This window comes from Arachis ipaensis, chromosome B3 (genome assembly GCF_059453495.1).
Source record: "Arachis ipaensis isolate K30076 ecotype BB chromosome B3, ASM5945349v1, whole genome shotgun sequence".
NCBI classification, from domain to species: Eukaryota; Viridiplantae; Streptophyta; class Magnoliopsida; order Fabales; family Fabaceae; genus Arachis; species Arachis ipaensis.
The window spans coordinates 140,802,255-140,816,751 of record NC_142438.1 but is presented as its reverse complement, the minus strand read 5'-3'; the positions used below and the strand labels follow the sequence as shown (position 1 = coordinate 140,816,751).

Below are 14,497 nucleotides of genomic sequence, written 5' to 3'. Positions count from 1 at the left end.
TTTTCAAAATTATTATAATCAACAATTAATTTAAGTTGTTTATTATTTATAAAAAATATCTAACATATATTATCATGGTATTTTTTGGAATTTTTATTACTTGTTTGAGCATTAATAATTATTTATCTTAATTTTTTTATTGATGTTATTGGTGGGTATTTTAGATAATGGTTGGAAATAGTTTATTTCGTAAATTTATTACACATTTAAAATAATACAATCAAACTTATAATATTGCTAGAACACATCCAAAAATCTATCAAATAGCACAAGATTTTTTTTTGGTCTTACTGATCCAAACTGTTTAACCAAATGGACACTTGGTTATTAATTTGCATATATTTTAATTAATTACAATTTTGTATTTTTCTAATATTATAATGACCATTATTTTATTTATAATATTAGACATCAACATGGCATTTGCTATAGACTTGAAGACGCAGCCGTCATCAGAAGAAATTCACTCATTTGATACCCATATTGATATAGACAGTATAAATATTTGTAATAGCTCAAGCAATTCTGCTAAGAAACTGAGTGCACGACTGAGGTAGTTGACATTTTTTTATTTGGAATTTTTTATAATGTATTAATTTATTCTTATGATATTTATGGCCGACTTTTTTTCTTGCATGCTAATTATAGGTTATATTTTAATATATATATTCCTGTGAACACATCCAAATATCCGAAATAATACAATCGAACTTATAATATTCCTGTGAACACATCCAAATATCCCAAATTTATTACACATTTAAAATAATACAATCGAACTTATAATATTGCTAGAACACATCCAAAAATCTATCAAATAGCACAAGATTTTTTTTCTTATGATATTTATGATATTTATGGCCGACTTTTTTTCTTGCATGCTAATTATAGGTTATATTTTAATATATATATTCCTGTGAACACATCCAAATATCCGAAATAATACAACCGAACTTATAATATATTCCTGTGAACACATCCAAATATCCCAAATTTATTACACATTTAAAATAATACAATCGAACTTATAATATTGCTAGAACACATCCAAAAATCTATCAAATAGCACAAGATTTTTTTTTGGTCTTACTGATCCAAACTGTTTAACCAAATGGACACTTGGTTATTAATTTGCATATATTTTAATTAATTACAATTTTGTGTTTTTCTAATATTATAATGACCATTATTTTATTTATAATATTAGACATCAACATGGCATTTGCTATAGACTTGAACACGCAGTCGTCATCAGAAGAAATTCACTCATTTGATTGATATGGACGATATAAATATTTGTAATAGCTCAAGCAATTCTGCTACAAAAACTGAGTGCACGACTGAGGTAGTTGACATTTTTTTATTTGAAATTTTTTATAATGTATTAATTTATTCTTATGATATTTATGGCCGACTTTTTTTCTTGCATGCTAATTATAGGTTATATTTTAATTATAGGTTATATTCTAATAAAATCAGCCATTTTATTCGGAATTTAATTTTCAAATTAATAAAAAAATCAAAACTTTATACAGAATAACACAAAAATTAGTGGTGTCAGAATAATCCAAACCTCAGTTAAGTCGCCGGCAACGACGATGGGCTTGAAAGGAGAGGAATGCAGCGTTGTGGATGTGCGCCGTGGTGGAGGAAGCGGTGACGCAGACGAACGGCAGCAGGGAGTGACTTCTCTAGGTTTAAGAGTGTGCGCCGCTGAGTTGCAGTTGTGCGTCTCTGGTTTTTGGATGTGGGGCGTCGACGATGAAGGCCAATGAGGACGGTGGTGCAGGCGCACTGCGGCAGGGGGTGAAGTCTCTGTGTCTTTATGACGTGTATTTAAATAATAATGTATTATTATATTAAATATATTAAATTTGAAACAGAAATTTAAAATTTAAATTTTAAATTTTAGTTTGATTTAATTTGTATTTTAAATATAGATTTAATTTTTAAAGATACTAAATCTATTTACAACTTTTTAGATGTATTTGTTTTAGTTTTTTTGAATTATTGTAAGAAATAGCTGAATATTATACCATTATTAAAGGATACCTAGTTGAACTGATGATTAATATATTCAACGTATTTATTAGAATCTTAAAAACTTTATGTTTTTATTCAATTTTTTTAGCTAACGATATCTTTAAAAATATTTGTGAATACTTGTTAGCAAGATCTTTAAAAAAAAAGATAAATTTAGAGAGAAAAATATAGTATAATAGAAAAGAAACAGAACATGTTAACTATATTTGTAAATTGTAACGGCTCCCGTTCCCAAATATAGCAAAATGACAGGCATTATGTCAAAAGAGATTGAAACCCCCACCCACTCACAAACACCATTAACATTTTTCCCAATCTCCTCATTTCTCTCCTTCCCAAACCCAACCGCAACAAAATCCCCTTTCATTCAAATTTTAATTAAAAATAAAAAACATAGAATCATGGGCCTAAGATCCCTGTTTAATCGCAACAAGGACCTGATCCCGTCATCCACGCCGTCACGATCCACCTCCATGTCGGTGCGGTCACGAACCCGCATGGCCGCCGAGCTCGAACAAGTCTTCCACAAATTCGACGTTAACGGCGACGGCAAGATCGACGCATCGGAGCTTGGAGCCATAATGGGAAGCCTGGGGCAAAAGGCGACGGAGCAAGAACTCATCAACATGCTCCGCGAGGTTGACGGCGACGGCGACGGTTACATCAGCCTCCAGGAGTTCATCGAGCTGAACACAAAGGGCGTGGATTCCGATGAGGTCCTTGAGAACCTGAAGGAGGCCTTCTCAGTGTTTGACATTGACGGCAACGGTTCCATCACGGCGGAGGAGCTTAACACCGTGATGAGGAGCCTCGGCGAGGAGTGCACGCTGGCAGAGTGCCGGAGGATGATCAGCGGCGTCGACAGCGACGGTGACGGCATGATCGATTTCGAAGAATTTAGGGTTATGATGATGATGGGTTCTCGCCACGACACCACCAACAGAGTTTTGCCTGATCCTGATTATTGAACGAATAACACTTCCTTTGTTGCCTCGCTGCTAATCTCGTCTAATTTCTTTCTCATTTTGCTTCTTTCTTTATTTTTGTATGGGAAAGATGCAAAAATAATGATGTTTATTAATGGGAAGAAGAGAACTACACATGTACATTTTAATCTTAAACACTTCTTCTGGATCCAAACCATCTCTTTTAAATATGTATTCTTTATGGATTTAGATATTATCACACATTTTAAAAGTATAATAATTAAAAAAAGTTTAAAATCTTTCTATATTAATGTTACTGGCCAAAATTTGGATCGAAGTCATTTTGATCAAAGATAGGGATGTGTCAATGTCATTTGGTATCGATCTTGACAAAAAAAAAATCTATAGTCGTCATTGAGATTCACGCAATTACTCATAGTAATTTCTAAGATTTCGATTTTTTCAATATAGTTCTCTAAATAGAGTTCCGAGCACCCAAATTGGTCCTGGCCATATTTCAGGTGGTGACTCATCACCGGAGCGCTGACATGGCCGCAGATTGCCACGCAGGAGGGGTCCAAAACGTCGTCGTTTTGGGTTTGGCGCCCTTAAAAGTAAAAAACGACGCCATTTAGATGTTATTTAGTATGAAAACAGTTTTCTCCCCCAACATAAACACTTCACTTCACTCGTCTTTTCTTATTAATTCATCATGTAAAACTTAACGGTATATCGTACTTTTATATACCGTTAACTGTAATAAGGTATTTATTTATGAAAGATCATTAAAGAGACAATAACTTTTAAAACAAAATTTCACTTATTTTATTAAGGTTTGTGGTAAATAGAAAATAATTGATACATATTATGTAAAAAATTAAATAATAACAAATGTTTCACTGTCCAAAACAACATCATCTTCGTACTCATATGACAGTAACAGAACACGTTATTATAAATAATCGAACTCATGGGTACTCCAATATCTGAAGAAATCAAACAAGTTATTCGAAGTATAAACTCCCATCGAGGCAATAGTGATCCTAGTTGGTGCTGGTGACCAGCACCATCGAAACAATATAGTGTTAGAGAGGGCTACAAGTGGTTGCTGAGGAAGACTTTTTTTTGTGGAATAACCTGTTGAGTCAAGATTTGATTTGCTACTTTATGATAACAAATAAAATTAATTATTTTCTACTATAATTAATCATTATGATGAGGAAGGTAGGAACCAATCAAGGATAATTAAACAAGAAAGCTAAATTGTGCAATATAAACATATTAAGGAGAATATCATTAAAGATGATATCAAGCCATATTTAAAAAAATTCTGCACAATCAAGAGAGCAAGTAATGCTCTCCAAAATCATATCACAATCACAAAGAGCTGCTGCATAAAGAAGAAAATATTTTCTCTTCAATGTCATTGGAATCATTTCATAAATGGTGTAACGGCTAATTGATGAAAAAGAAAAATTATTTCAACATTAAAGAGAAGATATTAAACTCTATGAAAGAATATTTATTTTAAAAAAGAAGCAACTATTTTTGTGCATATTGTATATCACACAAAACAACCTTTTATTTCTTTATTTTTGAGTGTGTTGTTATTTTTCTTTTTTCTAAATTCAAGTTTACTTTGAGAGATACAAAAAGTAAAGAGAGTAGTGCATACAAAAGTCATTTAACTTTTGTTTGAGTACTTTGATTTCGAAAATGTGATGGGTTAGAATGCACTTGGTTCCTCTTAACTAGATTAAGTTATCACCTAGGTGATTTATTAAACTTGGGATAGTTTAGGTGAGTTACAAGAGTGTGAATCTCTTAAAATTGGTATTTGTAATCAATTTTGATCCAGGGACGGACATAAGGGAGGGCGAGTGGCGGCGTCGGCCCCCCCAACTTTTTTTAATAGTAATAAATTATTATGTATAATTTAATTTTTTTTAAAAAATATTTAGTATTTAGTCTAATATAAATAAAAGTTCAGTCTAATTTAAATATTACTAATTTTTAATATCTAAAAAATAAGTAACAATATTAAAAAATCTGAAAAAGATATTATTACTAATATTTTTTAATTAAATAAAAATTTTTAAATCTCATAAAGTAAATTTTTTTTTTGTGGTCTTTTTTTTATTCGTTTGGTATTAATTCTCTCTGTTTCAACTGCTACAATTAAGAGATCTTTTTCAACTATTAATATTGTGAAAAATAACTTAGAAACAAAATAAAAGATGAATTTCTTACTAATTGTCTTTTAATTATATTGAAAAGAAAATTGTTGAAAATTTTGACACAAATTCTATTATCGGTGAATTTTATGATACGAAGAATCGACCACTTCGTTAGTAAAAAGTATACACATATTTTTTTTACTTTAAAATATATTCTCTATCTGTATATTTTTATAATACATCTTATATTATATAATTTTTTTACATAATTTTTAATATTATATGTGTTATTGGCCCCCCCATAATATCATTTCTGGATCCGTCCCTGTTTTGATCATAGTAAAAATTCTACCATTGTCGTGGTAAAGACTGGACGTAGATCACATTATACTTCGTGGCCGAACCAAGATATATCATGGTATTACTCTTCTTCTTCTCTAAAATCTACTTTTATTTCATTTTATTCTCCTACTGCAAGACAAGACAAAAATAAAAATAATTTTTTGTTTATTAGTTTCGCTGCATAATTTAAAAAAATGTTTATCATTTATATTTTCTTGATTCATCCTCCCTTCTTAATTCATTTGAAAATCTTTATAGCCAAAATAAATAGAGATGGCTGTGGAAGGTTAATTTTTATGAGAAAATAAAATTTTTCATCTGGCTTGGCATAAATTTGGCTCTTCTAACATAAGTGTTTTGTTATAGGTGTCATCTCTCTGCTTCGGATATAGCACAAGATGTGGACTTGATAAAGGAACGATTAAACATTGCCTTAGAGATCGCTATAAATCTAAAGTTCATATATTGTCAGAAATTTAAAGTTATTTGGAAGTTTTTAGATTATTATTCTTTGATTGTTGTTCATGGGGCTAATAGTTTTGACTTTTAGATTTGAAAAGTTCTACCAAACAGAAAATTTATTTTGGAGCCGGGTTGTGATGGATATGAAAACATCAATATAATGATATTTTTAATTTAAATAATTCTTAGTTAATCTAATACCAAAATATTCGAACCAGCGGCTGGCTAACTTGGAAACCCCCACCGAGTAATTTCTATAAGATTAATTGTGTTGTTAGTTTATTCTCTAAGAAAGGTATATCAGGTTTCAGATGCATTATTAGAAATTTTCATGGCGATTAAGTTTTGGGTTATTCGAAATATGCCTTAAAATATCTTTAAATGTGAATTATTTGCATTTTAGAGAATACTTATTTTAGCTTGAAAAAATAGCGTAAAAAAGTTATATATGAAACTTATTGTTTGAATATCTTTATCTTTTTTAAATTAATGTTGTCTTAATAAATATGAAAATTAATGGATAATTTACATAAATAAAATAAATGGGAGAAAGTGTTACGTAAGTACAACAATTTGAAAATCTAGACGCAAATACAACAAACCTATTTATATGTAATCCGCGACACTTTAACGCGGTTTCTAATTATACGTAATCCACTAGACCCTATCACAGATTATATTCAAACGCTGAAATACATAAACTGCTGCAGCGATTTATGAAGAGATATACCGAAAGTTTATTCCGCAAAATCCTATAGCGGATTATGAAGGGCGTGACAGCTTGGAATATCTTTTTTAATTAAAAAAATCTTTTTTTTTATCAAAATAATGGCGCCCAAACAAGCACTAAGTCCAATTAAGTTGGTCCAAATCCAACAAAAATTAGTTTCATTAGTGAGAGTGTGAATACACGTTCCAACTCCCCAGCAATTAACATGAACATGAACGTTCATATCTTTTTTCTTATTAGCGTCCTTCCTTCTTCTGCGGGTTCTTCTTTCTTCTTCTTTGCTTCCTCTTCTTCGCGTATTTTTTCTCCATCGTCGTTCTTTTATTGTTGCTATTGTTGCTACATTTTTTTTCTTCTTTTCTTTCAAGTAATTTTGCAGCATTGATTTTTCTTCTCTTTCTTTTGGTTTTATTTTTTTTTAAAAGAATGAAACAAGAAGAATTATGAGAAAATAAAAGATGAAGATGAAGATGAAGATGAAGAAGTAGAAGATGAAGAGAAAAAAGAGAATTTTGAATTATGCATAACTTATCAGAATAAATAACACCAAGATTTCTTAATAATAACACATAAATTTCTTCGTTTTTACATCGAAATTTTGCTACAAAAGCACAAAAATTATCTTTTTTAATGCATTTTTTTTCTTCTTTTTTTCTTTTTTCTGTTGTTCTTATTTCTTTTTTTTAGGAGCATTATTTCTCATATTAGACTTGAATGAACATGTTTATAATGTATATTTCAATCTTATTTAGTTTAATGAATATAGGTTCATTTCCTTAATAATTTTGCAATATTATGTGTTTCTTTTTCTTCTTTATTTAATTTTGTCTTATTTTTATTCTTGTTAAGAGAGTAAAATAAAAAAAATACGAGAAGGTAAAACAAGAAGAAAAAGATGAATAAGAAAAAAGATGATGATGATGAACAAGATGAAAAAGAAGAAGAAGAAGGATTAGGAAGAGAAAGAGAAAGAGTTTTAGATTATGCAAAACTTATTAAAATAAATAACACCGAAATTTATTAACAATAACACATAAATGTCTTAGTTTTTACACTAAAATTTTGCTACAAAAGCCCAAAAATGTTTTACTTTAATGATGCACTTTTTCTTCCTTTTTTCCTTTCTTTCTTTCTTTTTCTGTTGCTCTTATTTCTATTTTTAGAAGTATTGTTTCTCATATTAGACTTAATGAACATATTTGAAATGTATTACAACCTTATTTAGTTGAATGAATGTAGGTTCATCCTCTTCCTAGTAATTTTGTAGTATTATATTTTTCTTCTTCTTCTTTGTTTGATTTTTTTATTTTTATTCTTGTTAAGAGAGTAAAACAAGAAAAAATATAAGAATGTAAAACAAAAAGCAAAAGATGAATAAGAAAAAAAGATGATGACGATGATGATGATGATGAAAAAGAAGAAGAGGAAAAGAAGGAAGATGAAGAGTTTTGAATTATGTAGAATTTATCAAAAGAATAACACCGAAATTTTTTAATAATAACACATAAATTTCTTAGTTTTTATACCACTTCTTTAATGATGCATTCTTTTTTTTTTTCTGTTGCTCTTATTTCTTCTTTTAGGAACATTTCTTCTCATATTAGATTTGAATAAATATGTTTGTAATGTATTGCAATCTTATTTAGTTGAATGAATGTAGGTTTATTATTTTTCTTGTAATTTTATAGTATTATGTATTATTTCTTCTTCTTTATTTGATTTTTCTTATTTTTATTCTTACTAAGAGAGTAAAACAAGAAGAAATTTGAGAAGGTAAAACAAGAAGAAAAAGACGAATAAGAAAAGATGTTGATAATGAAAAAGATGAAAAAGAAGAAGATGAAGCAGCGGAAGATAAGGAGGAGGAAGAGAAAGAGTTTTGAATTATGCAGAATTTATCAAAATAAATAACACCGAGATTTCTTAACAATAACACATAAATTTCTTTAATTTTTACACCGAAATTATTCAACTAAAGAATCATAAACTACTAACGAACTACATAAACTATATTCGAACTACACCTCAGCCACAACATAAACTACTAACGAACTATACTAATTCGCTCTAATTCAATTGATAATCTGAACTTGAATCATTCATTGTCTTCGAAAACGAAATACCTGTTCAAAGTTGATTTCACTACTCGATTTCAAAAAATTTGATCCAAATATTCAAATCAGATAAAAGAGCATTGATATTAAACGAAGATAATACAGAAAACGAAAAAAATACTGAGATAAAAGAGAACGCAAAGAAGGAAGAAAATGTAGAAAACGTAGAAAAAATCAAAAATAAAAACAAAATCCAAATGAAAAAGACATTTATATATATTTGCGAGTTAAACCAAAAGTTTGTTAGAGATAGTGACGCGTAAAAGTAAATTAGGTTAAAGCTATTTGATTAGGGGCTCGTTTGGGAAGTTTCAAATTTTACTTTTTTGAACTTTTGTCTTATGAAAAGTAGTAGTATTAATATCTAATACAAATTTCAAAACCAAATTGTAGCTTTCTAAGAAGCTATTTAAGTGCTTACGGAGAAGTTAAAAAAATGACTTCTCTCACAATAAAAAGCTTTTTATCACATTTTTTTTAAATAAGTACTTTTAGAACTAAAAAACTAAATACAAAATAACTTATTTATAAGCTACTTTTAATATAACTATTTATTATTTAAGCTATTTTTTCTAAAGGAGTATAATTATAATTAAGTTGTTTGTCCAAATTAGGCTTAGACTTAGTTAGTTAAATACTTTGGGTGTAGATAGGGCTAGCAATGGGTAAGGTAGGATAGGGTTTGGATTCTACCTTAATCCTACCCGCGGGTTGAAAACTTTTTTAAAACTCTACCCTACCCTATCCAGGGGGTTGAGAATCTCTCAATCCTAACCCTACCCGCACCCTAAAGTTCTAAACCCTACCCTACTCAATCCTACCCACAGGAAAATAATTTTTTTTAAGTAAACGTAAAATTCAACCATTCTGAATTTCATACATATCAATAAAATAGAAAATAAAAAACTAAGTTCAAATTAAAATTAAAAACAATAAAATCTTAAAGAAATCCAACGTAAAATTACAAATAAAATGATCATCAATCAGTTTAGTGGTTATTTCAAATTTTTATATGAAAAAGATTATGAATTTAACACTCACTTTCTTCACTACATACATAACTTTTACATATATATTATAAGAAACGCTTCACGTGCGCCACAGTACGGGACTGGAGTTTCAGAACTCCAACCTCTAAATGCGTTTAGATTTAATATAAAAAATTTCATTGACTAAGATGAGGCGAAGCTTTGATACTGTGGACTCAAGTTAGGTGGGATGCAGCATGGAGATTCGACTGATGGTGAAAGTGAGCTGTTAATCCAATGTTAAAAGTCAGATTTGGCCAAAATTTGGTTGAGTGAACTGACGGGACTTGTAACCCACGCTAACAGCCGCATGGCTTAGGCTTCTGGGCATGGCATTGAGGTCCGATTAATCATGGGCCTTTTAATGACATATTGAGGTAAAACCTAAAAAATAAAAAGAAGAAAAATTAATTAAGTTGGGTTGGTCTAATAGTTAACTCATTAGTTAGTCAATCCATTGATTTATGGGACAGAATTTATTTTTAAGAAATGGGATATTTTGATAACTCAATATGATTTTTTTTTTTATCAAAAATAGAAAGATTCGGATCCGCAACTTCTAAATGAATATGAAAATATTATGTAATTTGAACTATAATTCATTGACAAAGTGTTCTTTTTATATGGCTAAGTTGACCAAAATAAAAAAAAATTAAATTTATAAAATCATAATTGAAACAGAAAAAACATTGCAAAAAATAATAAAAAAAAAATAACACTTCAACGAAAAAAGATTAAACACAATCTTTTTTACTTAGTTTTTGTTATATAAAAATTAATGATTCTGATAAATCAGTTTCGTTTTTGAAGGTTTAGGGATAGGAAGCAACTCAGATAAAGAAGTTTAAAACGTCTTTATTTAAAGTTGTTTTTTAATAATTAAAATTCCATACATATAATTAATTAAATCGTATTATTTTTGTTAAAATTAGATCAGATAAATTGATTTGGCCAAAAAATTAGTGAATTACATCTTAGACCGATCTAAATTAATATTTTTTTTATAAAAATGATTACAAAATATTTATTATAAAAAATGACTAAAATACTCTTATTATTATTATTATTATTATTATTATTATTATTATTATTATTATTATTATTATTATATATACACGACACAGAAAGAAGAAAAGGGTTAGAATTTAGGATTCTCTATATATATATTGAGAATCCTAAATTCTAACCCTTTTCTTCTTCCTGTGTCGTCATCGAATTAGGATTTAGGATTCTCAAAATTTCAAAAAATATATATAATAGCAATATCTTAGTCATTTTCTATATAAAAATAATAATTTAGACTGGTTTAAGATTTATTTAGTTTATCGATTTTTCGATCAAATCAATTTATCTGATCTAATTTTGACAAAAATAACATAATTTAATCAATTATATATATTAAATTTTAATTATTAAAAAATATTTTTTTAAAAAAATACGTTTTAAATATCTTTATTTAAGTGACTCCCTTAAGAATATTATAAATTTGTTATTAAATTATTTTTGCTATATAATTCAATTTTGATACATAACAAGAATAAAATTAATGTACTTAATTCAGTTTTCATATATAACAAGAACTAAATAAAAAGGATTGTTTTTAGTTTAATTTTTAATGTAATTAATTTATTGACATATCTTATTGTGATGTTTATAAATTGTATCGCAAACTTTTTATGGTTTAACTTATTTTTCATTTTATAAATTTAATGGAAGTAAAAGTTAAATTAAAGTGGATAGGTTGTTATTTTTTATCTTCGGAATGCTAGCAAAAGTACACTGCATCTCATATAGAAAAGCATATATGTTAAAATAGAAATTGACTAAATTAGTTCGTTGTTGTTCTTGCTAAGAAGAAAATGAGATTGAAACAAGGACAAACACTGAAAAATTCGATTACGATAAGCATGGATAACAGTATTCTAAATGTAACAAAACGCAATTTTTGTTAATTAGCGTTGAAAGCGTAATTCAACCACAGAGTACCTTCGAGACTCACTGTGCGCAGATCAGCTCCCCGCCTTTTCTCTCAAAGCTACAAGCTGCCCAACGTAGTCTTTTCCATTTTAGATGTGGGGTGAATTGGTAATTCAACAAATTGCTAAAAAATAAAATTTTACAAGTAACTTGATCGTACATGGAGTTCTGAAACTCTAGTACCGTACCATGGCACACGTGAAACACTTCTTATATTATATAATATAAAAAAACTTTCACATATACCAATTACTTTTTTGGTACAGGCATATAGCAAGTACGGTCTGGTAAGCAGTCAACTCTTTGTCATATAGTGATGGATAGAAAGTCTAAAATGTCCTTAGTTATACACTAAAATTATGGAAATGACTGGCTTTGTGCTTCATGATTGAAGCTAATAAGAAACTAACGTGAGAAGGTTTGCTGAAAGCTGATGGGCTATTTATCTACCAACCCAAGAGATATTATAAATGGGCTTGGATTACTAAATAATAATGAAATTGTGGTAAATTTTGTATTTTATTGATGAGAAGATGGTATTTAACATTGTTAGGAAAAATGGTGATGGATCGGTTTAAAGAACCCAGACCCGGTAGTGATATTTTTTTTTTGTTTTGTTAAAATGTTAAGCAGTGTCATTTTTAGGTAAAACAACCTCCCAAAACCAGAAACCAGCCTGCATGCCCCACCATGTGCCCTAATGTAATGACGATCAATCACCCCTAAGTCAAACCCAGTCGCTCATATCTTTTCTGCGACCATCTCCGTAAAGCACAATTTCTGTCGGTGTCACCTCTTTAGCTGTGGCCGCCATAACCAACTTTTATGGTCTTAGTGTCGCGGTCTTGCAATTGGTCGTGTGCAGGGTGCACTGTGTGGCCACCGTATCACACGCGGCATCGCTCCTTTCCCGCGGTCGTCGTAGCCGCGGGCGGAAGAATCGGGTCCCAGAGCTGATCCTTGTCGCCGCTCTATGTGTTGTCACCGTTCGCACTCACACGAACGCCTTCAATGTGGTCCTCCTCGCCGTTTGAGAAGCTGGTACTTAATTTAGTGAGTTGCAGTAAATTTTTCTGTTTTTGAAATTTGTTGCCGTAATTCATATTACATCACTGTAGTTTATTTTTGTGGCTGAAAGTTGAATTTGCTAGTGAATGTTAAATTTGTTAATGAAATTTGTTTCTGATTAATGATCGTCACTAAACATTGTATTTGGTGCCGTATTGCTGCAATTATCACTTAGGGTACTTGTGAATTTGCTGTTGTGTTGCTTAGTAACGAGTTAGATAATTTTTTTTTTGAAAATCATCACTAACTTGAAGTATTTATGATAATTGCACCTTAAATTTGGGAATCTATCTTGCTAAAAGAATCACGTTCCTAAATTATTTTTGCTGATAAAAATTATCATAGTTGAATTTATTGTTGAAAATAATCAATGAGATAAATTTGTTAATGTATGTAACAATAGCTTTGGAATTTTTTTTATGTTTATTTATATACATTATTATACTTTTTTTTAATATAGTTTTTAGCCCTCATTGTTCATGTAAATTTTTTTATTATTTTTATTAATATATATTATTTTAATAGAACTTTTTTTTATTTGATTTTATATATTTTTTATTATGTTTTAAAATTAGTATATATTTTATTTATTATTCTTAATTTTTATAACATTAATTTTATTAGAAAGTTATACTTAAATATAAAAAAAAGTATGAAAGAAGAGTACTAAGAGATAATCGGATTAGTTTTTATTTTTACTAAAGAAAGATAAAGATTGTTTAATTTCAATGATTCAGGATACTAAAATTAGTTTGTGACCGTTGTATTCGATAAAAATAAAACATTATTTGGTTAAAATTAAGATGTAAAAAATGAAACTTATATATTTTTAAATTTTTATGAGATTTTAAGAAGTTTAAATTATACTTTTCCCATCTCTAAATGTTATTAGAAAAACATTAGTAAACTTTCTTGAATTCATTTTCTTTATAAATCTTTAGTTCATATTCACGATTTGTTTTTAATAAAAAAATATATATTTATTTTTTTAATGATTTAACCACAATATTTATATTATTCTACTCGTATGGATTATTTAAATATATGATTCGAAATAAATAACGCTTAAAATTTTTTAAAAGAATAAATTTTATAATTCTAAATTTTAAATTTATTCAACAAATGTACAACATGGCTTCTTATGTTAATATAATGTTCCTCAACACTATTATAGTGGTGTATTCTTATTTTTTCATGTCATGTAATTTTATTCAACTAATTTAAAATTTTAAAATTCTCTAACTTCAAAATTTCTTATTTTAGGTTTACATAAATATAATCTAAATTAACAATTAAATTCAATTGAACAAAAATTAATGTACTTGTGTCATGGTACTCGTATAGTTGATTATGAGTACTACATCATTAATAGTTAAATATATTAATCTTAAAAAACAAATGATATTTTTTTTTAAATTGGATATAGACATAGTTATATAAAAACTAATTTAAAAGACACAAAGACTTGAAGCAATCATATTAACGTTCCTGACAAAAGGGGCGGGGAATTGGGATCCGGCGGCGGAACTAGTTGCCGGTAGTCCTATGGAGGCTGTGCACGGGGAGGACAGAGTAGTAATTAATAATATCTTTTTGAATAATGTTAACGTTGATTATTTGAATTTCAAAA

The 14,497-nt window shown here is 28.6% G+C and overlaps 1 protein-coding gene across 1 annotated transcript; it reads left to right on the top strand.

Annotated features, from left to right (window-relative positions):
* The first annotated feature begins 2,288 nt into the window (after positions 1–2,288).
* Positions 2,289–3,164, top strand: LOC107634767 (putative calcium-binding protein CML25). Its single transcript, XM_016338188.3, has one exon. The coding sequence runs from the start codon at positions 2,289–2,291 to the stop codon at positions 3,009–3,011; it is 723 nt and encodes a 240-aa protein (XP_016193674.1). The 3' UTR covers positions 3,012–3,164.
* The last annotated feature ends 11,333 nt before the right edge of the window (positions 3,165–14,497 follow it).

Coding starts and splice junctions, on each gene's coding strand:
- LOC107634767 (XM_016338188.3), top strand. CDS start 2,289: ATGACAGGCATTATGTCAAAAGAGATTGAAACCCCCACCCACTCACAA.